The sequence below is a fragment of the Eptatretus burgeri genome, chromosome 9, assembly GCF_056783735.1.
Source record: "Eptatretus burgeri isolate ZD-2024b chromosome 9, Ebu_testis_v1, whole genome shotgun sequence".
Taxonomy (NCBI): Eukaryota; Metazoa; Chordata; class Myxini; order Myxiniformes; family Myxinidae; genus Eptatretus; species Eptatretus burgeri.
Genome location: NC_140969.1, coordinates 8129414 through 8147231, shown reverse-complemented (window position 1 = coordinate 8147231; position 17818 = coordinate 8129414). Strand labels below are relative to the sequence as shown.

The following is a 17818-nucleotide window of genomic DNA, read 5'->3' as shown; positions in this document are numbered from 1 at the left end:
TGTTACTACTTAAAGGAGACGCGTCTGTCCGTCTGTCACGCACTGAAGAAGCAAGAGCTCAAGATTTAATGTCACAGTTCTGGCTGTAGAATAATAAAAATGGAACCATTGGAAAGCTAATAAGTCGATTTCCTTAGTTGGAAAGCTAAAAAAATCTATTTACTTTGAACAAAAATTTATGTCCGTTTTATTATAAAGATGCCAGTTTTAAAAGCCTGTCTTTCCAGGAAAGAATAAAAAGAAAGGAAGAAGAAAAAAAGAAGAAGAACAAAGAAGAGGAAAGAAGAAAGAAGAAGGAAGAAAAAGAAGAACAGGAAAAAGAACAAGAACAAGAAGAAGAAAAAGGATTGGGAGCTTATGCAGCTATTCCCACGGTAACATTTATTATTATACATATAATAGGAACTTCAGTTTAATTGATACAAAAGAAACGCATAAAATATGCATTGAAAAATAAATACCCAAATCTCACAAAAAGTTCCTTTGTTGCACAGTTCAGCTTCTTTCTTTACAGAGTCACGTTCCCAGAGGGGATGGGTATTTACTCACAAAATGACAAAAAAAAAAATTCAAAACATCCTCAAAGACATGTTCCAGTTGTCGGAACAAATTCACAAATGCATGCAAGTGTCACCTTTACGAAGACACTGGATTAGGTTATGGCAGAAAACAGAAATGCACAAGGCCAAACATACACGTTCAGCATCGTTGACACATTTCAATGAGTGGGAAAACCTCGCTTCCTTTTTGCATGCAACTCCAAATTGTGTCGTACAGTATCCCATCCCACTGACGGGCAGACAGCAACTACTGCCGATGTGGAATGGATTATACTCTGTCCTGACAACTGGAACATGTCTTTGGGGAGGTTGTTCTTTTTTTGCAGTGTTTTTGCCGCATGCAACAGTAGCAGGCGCCCACGCAGATCGCTCTTCGTCTCATGCTAGTTTCCATTAAATCGTTCAAAGTGAAATTAGATCATGTTTCCCTCGGTTTCCAAGCTCACCCGTAGCGCCGGCGTGCCACGTTCCGACTCAGACGCTCTGATAGGTACCTCCCGATGCGATCCAGCTTCTCCGGAGCCGAAACAGCATAAAAGGTAAGCTTCTCCATGTTGGACTTCACCAGTCCTTCCTGCAGAGAAACACAATCAAAGATAATTTTAAAAGTGTGCGCGGAATTAATACCTCCTCCACATACTCATGAGAACTCCGCAGGCTTCAGCAACACACATTACAAAACATATCTCTATCTCTATCTCTATCTCTATCTCTATCTCTATCTCTATCTCTCTCTCTCTCTCTCTAAGCACATTACAGTTCTGTGGCTGCTCAACAGAACATAAGAGAGATGACTTCAAAAGAGACATCAGAGTGAATGATGGTTATCAGCAGCATTAACCTCTCTGATGCACAACGTCACTAAAACGTGCATACATTACAGCATTTTTATGGCGTTAAAGTACTGATAACCGAGCAAAGATATAATTATTATTTGACATCATTAGCTCCACTATCGAAGGTGGACGGAGGTTATGTTTTCAACAAAAAACTGTTTGTCTGTGATCAGGATATCTCAAAAAGTTATTGACGGATACAGACAAAATTTGGTGAACAAGTTGTGGGTATAACAAAGACAAAATTTTTACATTTTGGTGAAGATCCGAATCCGGCTCCGGATGACTACAGTTTTTAAAGTGATTCTTGACCATCAAGGCATTGAGTGATATGGCCAAAAACTATACATAATACAATATCTCAAAACGTTTTGGATGAAACTTGGTGAACAGGTTGGGCGTGTGACAAGGCCCAATCGCTTCGATTTTGGTGAAGATCTGGATCGGGATATGAGATTTATTTTATTTTATTTTATTTTTTTCAGCGATTTATCACCATTGAGAGATGGGGCCAAAAATTATACATCGCATGACATTTTAAAACGTTAAAACGCTGTGGACAGATTCCAACGAAACTTGGTGGATGAGTTGGGTAGGTGACAAGAACAAGCTGATCAGATTTCGTTGAAGGTCCGGATGCAAATCTGGCCCATCAGTGGGCTACAACATGTAAACTATTCAGCCTGGCAGAGGTAAAGTGCATGCTCTACCGTGTGCCGTTCTTGTTACTTCAAGGGAAGCCAGATTCGTTTAAATCATAGACGACAATACCACCGGTATTCCAGCTCATCAGACATCGATTTTACCTGCAGAGAGAGTTCAAATGAATGAGACATGGAGTTTGTGATTCAATGAGTTCTTAAGCAGGTAGAGGCTATTAAATAATGTCTGATTGAGCCAAGTATATTAATCTAAATCTGAAAAATGGAATTAAAAAATAAAAATGCATTTTTATATTGAAATGGTACACCTTACGAAAGGCATGTTATCTCACCCGGGGATCTTCAGGGAATATGCTATCGACCAAGACCTTGTACCTTGGTCTGAAGGCTCGAAAGCAGCTGCATACGCCTTAAAAAAAAAATCACAGCAATTAAACTCCATTTTTGATACACATTAGCATTCCAAATATATACAACACACATTTCAAATCAGAGATGAGCAGTGAAGCTCAAGTATCTCAAAGCCATCAAAGGTGGAGAGCGGGAGTGAGGGGAATAACATCTGGCATGAAAAAGGCCTTCTCAGATGAATAATTAATGGAAATACCGACTACCCTTTTAAGTATTAATTAAGTGGTCACAACAAAGAGCAGAATTTAAAGAACTCACATGAACCTCAGTTTTCAAGCCAAAGTGTTATTGCAGGCAATTTAAATTTCCATCTTAGAGTGTGCTTAGCAAAGAGGAATACGCTCAAGCAATTACAACTCCAACAAAATCACATTCTCGTTTAACTTGATAAGTATTCGAACCTTCTTTATACGAAACCAGAGGCATCACACAGTTGGATCATACATTCAAGAGGATCCACTGACACGTATCCAATTATCTTTTTCAAACACATCGCTTTCTCATATACTCCAAAAATAAAAAAAAATAAAAAATATTTCACTGCAAACCACAAATCGGACATCCGACACAAGGTCTTTCCATCTCCCCGCAATGCTCGGCTGGTATGGAATACGAAGCAGGTATCGGGACAAGGCACCGCGTATTTGTACCTTCAAACACAATGTCACACTCGTTCCAGCCAACGTACAGCTCCAGGGGGTCGCTCGAGTAGGAGAGACACATCAACGATTGCATATTTTCAGGGTCAACGGGACAGAGCTACATTCCGGTGTGAACACAGGAGCACACTGCGCCTTCACGAGCCGGCACGACGTCACCGCTATCTGGCTCGTTCTTTTATTATTTCCCTTTTGCCAGTCACTCGGGCAACTCCTCCTCCTGCAGTTGATGAATCATCATGGTAGCAGATGGCTCGTGTCAAATACGAATGTAAAATGAAAATCGATTTGCCTTTTTCTTCACAAAGTAAGCAATAATAAATTGGGATTAATGGCAATTTATCAAAAGTAGAACATACGCATTCAGGTTGAAAAAAAAAAACAAATGTCAGTTATTAGTTTCCCTTCCTCCTTTAAAATCGGTGCCATGACAATGGTGGTATGATGCATGGTGCAATGACCTTGGGAAAAGGTTAACCATCCCTTCTAATTATGCCTGGTGTTGGCTTAATGGTTAGGATAGTGGGCTTTGGATCCTGGGGTCCTGAGTTCAAATCCCACTCAGCTGTTGAATTAATACGTATACCAGGTGGGGTTAACTTGGCCCATCATCCTTCCGAAGTCGGTAAAATGAGTGCCAGCATGCTGGTATAATACTGTGTCGGAGTGGCAACCCATCCAGGATTGTGCCAAGGAGACTGCTTAAGCAGCACCAACGCTCTGCACGGAGTATGGTCCCAATCTCCTCTCTCTCCTTCTAATTGTACCCCTTTCTCAAATAAGCAAATAAATCCAAGGTGAAAAGGTCCATGTTCAAGTTTTTGGGGATTTGGAAGAAAAATACTCAAAAAATTAACAAAAGGAGACAGACCATTCGGGCCAAATTATCCTGAAACATTTGTCTGCGTTAGGGATGCAGCATATACCATACAACTGGGCTCAATTACAAACCTGCTTTTACTGTTGCTATCATGTAAATGACTCTGACAAGTACCCCGACTATATAGATGGGAAGTATAAAAGCATGAACTACAGGTATGAAAATCATTCATTCACAAATTCATTCCTGCTGGAGGCTCAAAGCTATGGGCTCAGCCAAATAAGCATTGAAATCTTTACTTAAGGCCCTATACAAGTAAAGATGACAATTTGCAGTTCGAAAAGGTACCCCATTCTAAACAGCTGATGACAAAGCAATGATTACTTGTACGTGCTTGATAGATGAGGGAGAATACACATATTATGCAAATAAAGGGAAGTTGGGGGAGGTAAAATAAGGAACAAGTGAGCACAATATACGCCCGAACAAGAAGGGATATACAGAATTGTGCTACCACATGGAAAACAGCATCCTGGTTTCCATGGCAACCACTTTAGATGACGAGCGTATGTCGGTACACACCGTCTCCACAGTCTGTACCTATGTACCAAATATGAAACGTGAAAGTTGAAAACTTTGGGAGTTAGAGTGCGGACAGGAACGGATGGAAAACAGCATCCTGGTTGCCATGGCAACCACTTTAGATGAACGTATGTCGCGACACACCGTCTCCACAGTCAGCACCTATGTACCAAATATGAAACGTGAAAGTTGAAAATTTTGGGAGTTAGAGTACGGACAGGAACGGACGGACGACCGGTATAACATAATACGCCCCGATATGTATATCGGGTGTATAAAAATGAGAGCAGAGTCGATGGGGCGCAGTCACAAATCCCCACACTTCCTACCGAAAGCAAAGTTGAAAGATAGCAAAAAAAAGTTTCACCAGGAATGACCCAATATCAAATTTTGAATTGAATTGTTTTTTCTCTCTTTGACTCCTTTGACCCAAAGAACCTCAGAGCATGAATTGGAGGTCATATCTTTAAATAGAAAAAAATTAAAAAAATCCATTACATCTTTCATGCATCCCCCATTGTTGATTATGCCTGGTGTTGGCTTAATGGTTTGAGTGGTGGGCTTTAGATCCAAGGGTCCTGAGTTCAAATCCTGCTCAGCTGTTGAATTAATACCAGGTGGGGTTAACTCAGCCTGTCATCCTTCCGAGGTCGGCAAAATGAGTGCCAACTTGTTGGTATCCTGTGTCAGAGTGGCGACCCGTCCAGGATTGTGCCCAATAGCCAAGGAGGCTGCTTAAGCAGCACCAATGCTCTGCACAGAGTATGGTCCCGATCTCCTCTCTCCTCTCCATTGTTGATTGCATTTACAAAGTTTCATGAAAAGATGTTTTAAAATGTGCGTGTAATTGAATTTTATGGATCATAACTACCAAGTTTAATAAATTTATTCCCAACCGTTTGGGAGGAGATATCGTGTGACGGTCGGAGAGAGACGGACAGATGGATGGAGCCAATGACAATATCCCATTTTTTTGAAAAAGCATGGGGATAATAAACTTGACAAAATGAAATGAGTGAAAGAGTATCAGGGGAAAGCAGAAAGGAAAATAAATAAATAAATAAATAAAGAAGAGATGGAAATATTCACACGGTTCCCAAAAAGCAGTCCGTGTGCTACGTCCACCTGGAATATCAAATGAAGAGTGGAAAAGATCTTCAGAGTTCCTTCAACTTGTATTCATTTGGAAGAGAAGGGAAAACATTACTTCGCAGAATCCTTTCATTATTATCGCATATTGTCCATCAATGACGTCACAATTCATGTAAAAGTACATTGACGTCTTCCAATGTCTTTGTCCTGGACGTGGTACATGATCCAAGCTCCTCAACGAGCCTTATATCAATGTAGAAAATAATCAATTAAATAAGGACATCATCTTTCCATCGTAGCCTGCCTGGCGATCAATGATTGCTGCTTTCCCTTTGTTAAGAGACCGTGTTTCGATAACACGATATCATTGTTGGTGTTGTATTACACATCGATTAATTAATTTTTTTCCCCCCAAATGATCCCCCATCCAAGGATGTCTATCCATTTCTTCAAAAATATCCATTTCTATGATATGGCCTGATGAACACAGTAATTGGATGGGAAACAAATTAAAATTAATTAATCTCACCATGAAAACGAGGCGATTCACGTTTCGGACATACTTGGAGATTTAACATTCTCAAAGGAACACGGATTGCAAAAGCCAAATCGCACCGACCCCAAAATGATTGCGTTATGATCTGCAGCACAAATACAAAAGCGCAAGATTAGACTCCATGACATCATTGATGTGTTTGAGGTGGATGGGTACGCAAGTGCATCAAGATGGGAAAAGGACGAGAGGAGCGTGGGGGAGAAAAAGGAAGACTGAAGAAGTTTGTGAGAGAGGGTTGGAGTATTTGGTGCTATGATTAAAAAACGCTGCTCTTATAATCACAATATTTTCAACCCAGGTATAAATTTCAGAATGCGGTACCAATGTCTCCCAGTGGCTTCTTTCTGCATGTGATGAAACACACGTTCCTCCATGACCCTTAACCAGTATATAAAAGGGAGGAAAGGAAGGTAGAACAATGGCAGAGGTATATATAATACACACACACACCTCATCAAGTTAGAGAGTTCCATTTGGTGTGTATAATACAGTATATAATTACTTTTCTTTTCCTTTTTTTTTTTTTAAATGCCACATCATCATTTCGTCATGTCGTAGTTTACTTTACATTTTATTTCCGCACTGCAGTCATTTCTTGGCATGTGGCGTCTCTGCACAGTCAACGATGGAGGGGGAGGGAGGGAAATAGGGTCGCAGGCCCACAAAAGGTTAATATGGTCCTGGGGCCTGGGAGTACTGCACGTGGGGGCTCGTTCCTTCGTGAAGGATAGGCGAGCTATCGCCGGTGTACTGCATGTGGGGGCTCGTTCCTTCCTGAAGGATAGGCGAGCTATCGCCGGTGTACTGCACATGGGGGCTCGTTCCTCCATGAAGGATCGGCGAGCAATCGCCGGCACTCTGGCCAAATTACAAATTCCTGCTCCAACCTATAGGGGACACGGCATCAGAGGCACAGCCACGCTCCCAGAATATGATGCAACCAGCAGCCATGTGCTGCATACCAAAGGAAAGGGATATGGGCTCCTGATTGTGATGCCGGTGAGTAATATACACAAAATCACGTTCAGCCACTCCCCGAGCTGACATCTCATCAAATCAAGTAATCTCACATTCTGAAAAACCTCTGATCTCAGATTAGTTTTTGTTCCTCAAAGATGTTTAGTCGAGGAACACAAATTAATTATTTAAATCATCAGCATCAATCAAGTACAGGAAAGCCAGCGGAGTAAATGGATACATCGGTGGTTCGCAGTTGTTTTCACACAGTTCTCTTTTATGGCATGACGATTACAGTCTATATATTACATCGGCACAAAAAAATTGACAATTCCAACTTTGAAATGCAGCATTCTCGATGTGTGGTTCATACATTTCACACAATGATGGAAAGGCAGTTCATCCAAGGGAAAAAATTACGTGGTGCTCAATATTCAGTGATCTCGACAGCACTTGAGACAAACACCTTTAATTATCAAAAATGGTACAAGGGTATGCAGAGAGACTTCAGACTTGTCGTACCTATTATGTCATGCACATCCAATTAGGCCGACGTATTTGTTTAACTTTTCAACATTTAATCTGCCCTATTAACTCAACCTATCAATTAAAAAAGTTATACAGTATTTACATCACGTTACTGCTATGGGCTGGATTAGTATAGGGGGGAGTGAGGGGGTGGATGCTGCATCACTATTTCTGCAAAGTTTAATTTTTATCTCCAGGCAGTTTGAAAAAACAAAAGGGGGATATTGTAAATCAGGTCCGTCCGTCCGTCCGTCTATCACGCTCTGCCTTCCCAAACGGTTGAGCATAAATTCATTAAACCTGGTAGTCATGATCATCTCATTGCAAGAATTTGCAAGAGCAAGAGCCCCCTTCTCCACCATGGTGGGGTCAAAAGGTCAAATACCAAAAAAATGCAATTACGGGCACATTTTTAATGAAACTTTGTATCTGCAATAAACAATGGGGGACACATGAAATATATAGATGTTTTTTTTTAATTTAACGCCCCGGTTCCTGCCGCAGAGAGTGGGGACTTAGGTTCGCAGGGGTCACAATGGGAATGTTTTTTTTTTTTTTCTATTTTTAACCCAACATTTGATCTTGGGTCATTCGAGGTGGAAATTTTTACCATCTTTCAACATTGCTTTAAGTGGGAAGCATGCGGATTTGACTTCGCTTTCGTTTTGTATTGCGATTTCAATTCTGACCCCGAGAGTCTTCACCTCTCTCGTTTTCTTGTCCGTATACATGCTTTGTGAAGATGTTACAATTATGTGAACCAACCAGTGAGGACTTGAACTTCTTTAAGTCAGGTCTTCTTTTTTTTCAGGTCCGATGGTTGAAAGGAGAATGGGAAATCGTTTTCCCACAGCAAACCTTCCAGAAACCAATCAAAAACACCTCAAGGAGAACCATACAGTAGGTGTAAAGGAGAGGTCTGAATGTCAAAGGATTTGTTTTCGGCAGCAAGGTTGCTGAACAAGATTCAGAGAACAAAAAGAGGTGGTGATATAAGAATTGTCTCAGGTGTAAGGAGGGAAGCGCATGGTAGTGTGCTTCCCTCGCTAAACCACTACGATGAGAGTGCTCAGAGTGAATAGTCATGACAAAAGCGCAAAGGGCAGATGCGAAGCTAAATGGACTCCATCTTGAACACTGTGTTGCGTAGTGTGTTCTATGGACTCTCCAGTTACTATTATTAATTGTTTGAAATTAAATTATCTTGTGTGCCCACATATCTTTATAATTTATTTTTAGCTTCAGTTTCGACAAAAATTGAATTCTAGCTTAAGCTTTCACTGATTGGCTTGCACTCGGAAGATCAGGCTCCGCAGTTGGTTGAGAGTTACTTTAATAGGACAACACAGCGGAGCACAGGAAGAGGAGAGTAATCAAATTGAAGGGATTTCTGACTGTTTCACTGATGTGAGGAAGCTTGCTGTGCGGAAGGCTGCCAAAGAGAATAATTGCTGCGAACGTCACTCAAAATTGTGCGCTTTACCATAGTTTATGGTGCATTGATGTCAAACGTCTTTATACTCAGCCATCAACTGAGCATGCGGCCTCAAAAGTTCCAAGAGAAGCACACAATGCCTTGGGCTAGTGCATGAGTACAAAGGATCTGAAAGGTCAGGAATCTTTTTGTTTCTCAACACTTGGTCTTCTTTAACCCTTTAGCTGCAATAGTTATAAATTGTCAAATAAACACAATTTGAATGATCTAGGCTGAAGCAGTCTTATACACCATCTAATTTAACATGTCTAAGTACTGCTAAATGGAAGGGTTTTGAAAGTTATAAGAAGGCGATTTGTGTTCTACAGTGTTCAAGTATATCATTTAATTGAAATAAAATGAAAAGATTGTAACAGTCGAATAAATTAATTAATTCCGAAATTTACCGCCATTTTACCCAGTTTTGTTGCACCATCCTGTCGAACTCGTTTCATTAGTTATTCGTGCCTGTAGTTTTAAACAGGCCCATCACCAGGATTACCGAAGGGGAAGGGAGGTGCAAATCCAGAAAACTGAAAAGTGTTGTATTATCCCAGCAATACAGTGGGCCCAGAGAGGGGGGGAGGCCCTGGGGTACCCCAGCCCAATGGAAAATTTGAAATTTTCGGCTTCAATACAATCATTTCCCGCATTCTAAAGATTACTTGGGATTGGACTAACTCGTGAGGTTTGCAAATTTTCAACTGTCTTCAGGAGCTAAAAAAGAACAAAAAACAATCCATCCTCACATTCATATCTGCATTTGTATTGACAGATATACAAATTGTGGTCGTACTGACGTTCATCAAAAGGTCTTTGTTATCGATAGCAGGCCCTTCTCCTCCACAATAGTCTGCAGTTTGGATGTACTTTGGTAAATTGTCCTTGACATTAAACATAATTACCTCTTGCAACCGAAGGTGAGTGGAGCTTATGTTTTCACTCCTGTTTGTGAACAGGATATCTCAAAAAGTTACGGACGGATTCAGATGAAATTTGATGGGCAGGTTGCATGCGTGATGAGGACGAATTGATTCAATTCTGGAGAAGATCTGGATCTGATAATTTTTTTCAGTGATTCTTTACCATTTGTGCTGATAGGGCTAAAACAGAAAAGAGATATATAGCATGATATCTTGAAAAGTTATGGATGGATTTGGATGAAACCTGGTGGACATGTTGGATGTGTGACCACAACATATTGATTTGATTTTGACGAAGATCTGAATCCAGATCTGGATATGAGAATAATTTTATTATTTTACGTGATTCTTCACCACTGAGAGATAGGGCAAAACTAATATATAGCACGATATCTTAAAAGGTTGTGGGCAGATTCACACTAAACTTGGTGGGCATATTGGGTGTGTGACCACGACAAACCGATTCGATTTTGGTGAAGATCCGATATGGATACGAGAATTATTTAATTTTATGTAGTGCACGCTTCTTCCCCATTGAGAGATACTGTAGAGGCAAAAACGATATATAGCACGGTATTTCAAAAATGTATTGGGCCTGAAATGTTCTCGTGGATCAGGCACCACATGGCGGAGGTATGCGCTCGACCGAGTGCCCTTCTTGTTATCATTGGGATTTCCCTACCTCGAGAGCCACACCTTCCAAAATATGTGGTCAGTTGCTGAAAGTTTGTAGTTTTCCAAGAAAGCTTCCCTGGTAATATCGAATAACAACAAAGATTTTAGAGATTGTGAGCCAGGGAGGTTCCTCAAAATTGGTCCATTTTGCTCACGACTTCTTTGTTCGTATGCAGCACAAGGCTGCGGGGTAGCATCATTGGCTGAGGGTGCCGCTGATGCAATTCGTACGAAGAATAAAAATCGGTCCATACATGTCTGAGATGTGGATGCAGACGCACGCACACGAAAATGGAGACCAAATCCAGAAGCCCCCATTTCGGACTAAGTCCAACGGGGGCTAACAAAGCCCTTTAGCTTTTTTTAAAGTAAAAAAAAAAGTAACGCACATCCATTTTACATCGATTCTTCGGTCGGCATTTACTCTGATTTGAAATGTATGGATTTGCTAGCAGCTAAGTGACTGATCACGACGTACTTCAATTGTGTGTGAGGGAGAGTCACAACCAGTGCACTGTCACATTCTTCACCCCAGTGCCAAGATAAAAAACAGAATATTCAAGCTCTCTCTCTATCGAGTGCAGCCTGTGGCTGCTGGTTGCATCATTGGTTGGAACGCAGCTATGCCACTGATGCAGTGTCCCCCTTACCAGTACACTGGTACTCATTTTGCCGACCTCGGAAGGATGACAGGCTGAGTCAACCTCCTGGTGTATTTTTTAATTCAGCGGCCAACGGAGCTTGAACTGAGGACCCAAGGATCCCAAGCCGCCACCCTAACCACTAAGCCAACACCAGGCAATATTCAAGCTACAATTTCACACATATCCAGATTGTACTTGCATGGAATGCTAAACACACTTGAAAGAGTCAAATCTACCAGAAAACAAGAGAAGATCAAATAAATAGATGAGCCTATATTAATTAAACTCAACTATATGTAGATATACACATACACTTGATGCCCCCCAAACTTCTCTTGGAGGGAGCAGGTGGTTCGAGTTATGAGAGTTTGTCACTTTCACATAAAAATAAACACATATGTTTGGGGTGTCTATCTCAGCCGAGTTGAAGGTTCCCATGCACACCCAGAGTGCAACCACCAAGTTTCAATGCATTTCAACTCACAAACAAAACTTCAGTGCCAACTCACCCCCCTCACCCCTCACTCTCAAAGCAACCATCCCACTCTTCTCCCTCCAAGCCTCCCTATCACCTCTCTCAAAAATTCTCCCCTCACCTTTCTCCCACCATTCACCCCCCTCACTCATCCTTCTCAAAGTTGCCCCCCCTCTCATCCACCAAGCTGCCTCCCTCCACTGCCCTCTCACCTCCATCTCCTCAAATCCTCAACTGCCTTCTTCCCCCTCTCTTTCCCCCCTCTCGCGCAGCACCACAGAGCCTTTTCTCCTCCTCATTCGGCCCCCTCCCCTCGCTATTCTGCAATCCCTCACACTCATTCAACAACCCTCCTTACCTCTCCCCTAGTCCCTTGTCCTAACCGACCTCCCCCCACCCCCTGCACCCAAAGCCTCCTCCCCTACCTCTTCATTAAAAGTGTGGACCTCAAATATCCGGGGCCTTCACTCAAACCTTTCAGATCTTTCCACACAGGTTGCCACTGACAAACCAGACATAATCTGCCTAACAGAAACTTTCCTCTCCCAAGACGTGTCTGACTCCCAAGTACCTCTCCCCGGTTCCTCCCTCCTCCGATATGACAGACCTGAGCCTCATCCTGGTGGAGGTGTTGCTCTCTTCATCAAAGACTCTATTCCTCACTCTCCATGCACTGCTATCACTCCCCCACACCCCCAGGAATACGTCTGGCTACGGCTTCCCCTCTACTCCCACCTCATGTTTATACGTGTACTGTACCGTCCACCGAACAGTGATGACTCCATCTACACCTCACTATCCGAAAACATGGACCATCTTCTATCTTCTCATCCAAACTCTCTTCCTCATATGTGGTGACTTCAATTGTCATCATGCCAGTTGGCTAGGTGTGGGTACCTCTCTCACCTGTCGTGGCACCTCAGCAAAAGCTTTCTGCGACTCATTGGGACTGACTCAATCGGTCAGCTTCCCAACCCGGATCTCAAGCAATGGTACTCCATCTCTTCTGGATCTGATTTTGACAAATTTCCCGAACAATATCCGCTGCTCTTCTTCCGCTCCAATCGGTTCTTCTGACCACGTCCTTGTCAAAGTGGACATCTCTCTGGCTATTATCAGAGAACCACCTCACCGCCGTCGAGTCTGGCATTTCACTCAAGCCGACTGGCAGGGTCTCCAAGCAGCCATCAAACTTACAGACTGGTCTCCCATCACTACTTTCTCAAACATCAACTCATCCTGGGAATTCTTTCAAAGAAACTTGCTCTCCCTCATGCACAGATTTATCCCCTCTCGTGTTCAGTTGTCTTACCCTTCCTCCCGCCCTTGGTTTACTGAAGCTTGTGGCGAGGCAGTTGTCCTGAAACAACTTGCCTTTGCCTCATGGAAAGCAAACCCAACTGAGGGCAATCTCAGTTCCTTCCACAAAGCTCGGAACAAGTGTGTATCTACCCTCAGGAGAGCCAGAAAACAACATCTTTCTCATCTCAAATCTGAACTCTCAAACCTCTCTCCCTCCTCAAAATCCTGGCGGCGTTTAATCAAACCTGTTTCTGGTGTATGTTCCCCCTCCATCCCCTCCCTTACCTCAAATGGCCGCACTGCTGATTCCACACGTGATAAAGCTGAATGTCTAAACTCCGTGTTTGCAGCTAAATCTTGTGTCCTAAACCCATCACTATCTCTACCCACTTTACCCAGTCGCACCAAACTGTCCCTGGACTCTGTGTCCTTTTCTCCTGACAAGGTGGAGAGCTTGCTTTCAACCCTCGACTCAGATTCTGCAACCGGTCCAGACGGCATCAGCCCACGAGTCCTCAAAGCCTGCTCTTCTGCTCTTGCTCACCCCCTCTCTGTTCTATTCACCCTCTCATTTGCCCAAGGTCATTTGCCATCTGCTTGGAAATCTGCTAACATCACTGCCCTGCATAAAAAAGGTGCAAAAACAGATCCCTGTAACTACAGACCAATCAGCCTTCTCCAAATCATCAGCAAGGTTATGGAATCCATCATCGCTTCAGACATGAAATCCTTCCTCTTCTCCAATGGCTTGATTTCCGATCATCAATTTGGTTTCAGACCAGGTCACTCTACCCTGGATATGCTGCTTCTGCTCTCCCATCAATGAATCCGAGCCGTATCCCTGGACATATCACGTGCTTTTGACATAGTCTGGCACCCTGCACTACTCACCAAACTCGCTTCCCATGGTATCCAAGGCCATCTCCACTCATGGCTCGCAGACTTCCTCTCCTGTCGCAGTCAACGTGTAGCCCTAAATGGAGTTCTTTCATCCCCTCTTCCTGTCCAGGCTGGAGTTCCTCAAGGTAGCGTTCTGGGCCCTGTTCTTTTTCTGGTTTTCATCAATGATCTCTGCGACTCTCTGGAAAATCCTCTATATCTCTTTGCTGATGACTCCACCCTCTGCCGTACCATCTGTCATCCCTTAGACCGGCAAGCAGCAGCTTCCTCGCTCACTGCAGATCTGGATAAAAATCACAAACTGGTCCAACATGTGGAACATGTCTTTCAATCCAGACAAATCTCACACTCTCACTATGTCTCTTCGAAAGGACAGTTTAGAACCCCCCCCTCCCTCATCCACTTTCTCAACAATCCTCTTGAAGAAGTCTTTTCTTTCAAGTTTCTGGGTCTCACTATCTGCCATGACCTTTTCTGGGAAAGCCACATCTCCAACCTTGCCTCAAAAGCCAGTCGCCGACTGGGAATCCTCCGTCGTGCAAAGTCCTTCCTCTGCCCTCTTGAGCTCCTGACCACTTACAAAGCTTTTGTCCGTAGCCTGATGGAGTGCTGCTCTCTCCTCTGGGCTGGTGCTCCTGCCTCCCACCTTTCTCGGCTTCACGCTGTCGAAACCAGGGCATTTAGGATCATCGGCATCTCCCGCAATGAAGCTGAGTCTTTGGGCCTCTCACTCAATCACCCCAGGTTGGTCGGTGGTCTTTCTGTCATCTACAGTCTCCTCTCCAGCCTTGCCCCCCTGATCTCTCTGTGATTTCTCCCCACCACATTTCCTCAGGGCGCTCAAGGTCCGCCAACAACCCCCTTCTGGTAAAACTACCAAAATCACGAATCACTGCTCACCTTCACTCTTTCATTCCTCTTTTTTCCCTGCCTTTAGAATACACTCCCTCACTCTATTCTTTCCCATTCTTCCCTCCAGGCTTTCAAAACAGCTGTTCACCACCACCTCTTATCATCCCCCATCCAAATCCTCGATCTTTTCTACCCCTGATAATCCACCCAAGCCCACTTCCTTCAATTCCCCTGCTTTCCTTCCTGAAAGTCCCTGTAATGTCCATCTTCTCTTCGCCATGTTCCCCGTCCCATCCCCATCCCTCTCCCTTCCACAGTTCACCTAATGCGTCTGTTCCCCACTGTTTTGTCCCTTCCACTCCCGCTCCTATTGTCTCATGCCCCCTTGCTGTGCATTGTGTGTTCGCTCTCATACGAGCCTCGACAAGGTATACAAAAAAATAAAAAATAATAAAACAAAGACAGATCCGTATGTTTAAACGTATCCCCCCTCCCACCACATCTATTAATACCATAACAGAATTGGGGCATTTTAGAATGAGCTGGGACTTGACATACCCTCTCCCATGTGGAGCGGTCCCACACGAGACACATTTTACATGGAGAATTTGCATGTAGAAAACCCCAACAAAATACAACCACAAAGTTTCAACTCATTCCATACAGTGGTTTCGGAGTGCAGAGAACACACACACACACACACACACACACACACACACACACACACACACACACACACACACACACACACACACACACACACACGCATTGTATGAAGAGTACAATTTACAACTGTGGTGCATCTTAACATTTACATCAAAGATTTGTGATCAACAAGGAATGTCACATTTAATATTGTATACTCATCCAACACTGGTTCATTGTACAGATTATTTTTTTCCAGGGGCCATTGAAGCCGTTGCTTCCTCTTTATACTCGCTCAATGCTCCCTCCACATTCACCATGAAACGTTTGTGATGGCACAGGTTTGACTCAGGTGGGACGACGCTTACATATTGTGGGATTAGAAACATGAGACTGCGTCGCTTTCTGCTCTCCAGCTTCCTTCTGTCCTTCTCCAACACCACAGGCTAAATTTCAATTTTTTTGTATACAATGTCGAGGCTCATATGAGAGCTAACAAACAGAACGTACAACAAGGGGAGCAGAAGACAAGAGGGGTGGGAGAGGGAAGAAAAAACAGTGGGGAGCATAGACATGAGGAGATCTGTGGAAGGGAGAGGGATGGGTTGGGGAACGTGGGGAATACAAGATGGACATTGCAGGGACTTTCAGGAAGGAAAGCAGGGAATTTGAAGGAGGTGGGTTTGGGTGGATTAACGGGGGAAGAAAAGATCGAGGATTTGGATGGGGGAAGATAAGAGGTGGTGGTGAACAGCTGGGAGGAAAGTGTGGGGGGGGAAGTGTGGGGGGGGGACGTGTGGGGGAAGTGTGGGGGAAGAGTGTGGGGGGGGAAGAGTGTGGGGGAAGTGTGGGGGGGAAGAGTGTGGGGGGGAAAGTGTGGGGGGGGAAAGTGTGGGGGGGGAAAGTGTGGGGGGGAGTGTGGGGGGAAAGTGGGGGGGAAAGTGTGGGGGGAAAAGTGGGGGGAAAGTGTGGGGGGAAGTGTGGGGGGGGGGGGAAAGTGTGGGGGGGAGTGTGGGGGGAAAGTGTGGGGGGAAAGTGTGGGGGGGAAAGTGTGGGGGGGAAAGTGTGGAGAGGGGAAAGTGTGGGGGAAAGTGTGGGGGGAAAGTGTGGGGGGGAAAGTGTGGGGGGGAAAGTGTGGGGGGGAAAGTGTGGGGGGGAAAGTGTGGGGGGGAAAGTGTGGGGGGAAAGTGTGGGGGGAAAGTGTGGGGGGGAAAGTGTGGGGGGAAAGTGTGGGGGGGGAAAGTGTGGGGGGAAAGTGTGGGGGGAGAAAGTGTGGGGGGGAAAGTGTGGGGGGAAAGTGTGGGGGGGAAAGTGTGGAGGGGGAAAGTGTGGGGGGGAAAGTGTGGGGGGGGGGGGAAAGTGTGGGGGGAAAGTGTGGGGGGGAAAGTGTGGGGGGGAAAGTGTGGGGGGAAAGTGTGGGGGAAAGTGTGGAAAGTGTGGAAAGTGTGGGGGGAAAGTGTGGGGGGGGAGAAAGTGTGGGGGAAAGTGTGGGGGGAAAGTGTGGGGGGGGAAGGGAGTGTGGGGGGGAAAGTGTGGGGGGGAAAGTGTGGGGGGGAAAGTGTGGGGGGGGGAAAGTGTGGGGGGGGGAAAGTGTGGAGGGGGGAAAGTGTGGGGGGGGAAAGTGTGGGGGGAAAGTGTGGGGGGGAAAGTGTGGGGGGGAAAGTGTGGGGGGGAAAGTGTGGGGGGGAAAGTGTGGGGGGGAAAGTGTGGGGGGGAAAGTGTGGAGAGGGAAAGTGTGGGGGGAAAGTGTAGGGGGGAAAGTGTGGGGGGGAAAGTGTGGGGGGGGGAAAGTGTGTGGGGGGAAAGTGTGGGGAAATGGGGAAAGTGTGGGGGGGAAAGTGTGGGGGGGGGGAAAGTGTGGGGGGGAAAGTGTGGGGGGGAAAGTGTGGGGGGGAAAGTGTGGGGGGGAAAGTGTGGGGGGGAGAAAGTGTGGGGGGAAAGTGTGGGGGGGAAAGTGTGGGGGGGAAAGTGTGGGGGGGAAAGTGTGGGGGGGGGAAAGTGTGGGAAAGTGTGGGGGGAAAGTGTGGGGGGGGAAGCGTGTGGGGGGAAAGTGTGGGGGAAGTGTGGGGGGGAAAGTGTGGGGGGGAGGAAGTGTGGGGGGGAAAGTGTGGGGGGGGGAAAGTGTGGGGGGGAAAGTGTGGGGGGGAAAGTGTGGAGGAAAGTGTGGGGGGGAAAGTGTGGGGGGAAAGTGTGGGGGGGAAAGTGTGGGGGGGAAAGTGTGGGGGGGAAAGTGTGGGGGGGAAAGTGTGGGGGGGAAAGTGTGGG

General features: G+C 45.0%; 1 protein-coding gene across 3 annotated transcripts in view; it reads right to left on the bottom strand.

Annotated features, from left to right (window-relative positions):
* Positions 1-17818, bottom strand: part of LOC147019488 (protein EFR3 homolog B-like) — a 108301-nt gene that overhangs the window by 86542 nt on the left and 3941 nt on the right. Inside the window, exons 2-4 of one of the 3 annotated variants that reach the window (XM_085894014.1) lie at positions 2391-2467; positions 2107-2202; positions 1007-1134 (exon numbers count right to left, since the gene is read on the bottom strand). In XM_085894014.1, the coding sequence (XP_085750140.1) occupies positions 1007-1113 (107 nt within the window). In that variant the 5' untranslated portion in view covers positions 1114-1134; positions 2107-2202; positions 2391-2467. Of the gene's footprint in view, positions 1-1006; positions 1135-2106; positions 2203-2390; positions 2468-3119; positions 3309-17818 lie in introns of those variants that run through there. The other 2 variants (XM_085894012.1, XM_085894013.1) reach the window with 2 other exon arrangements.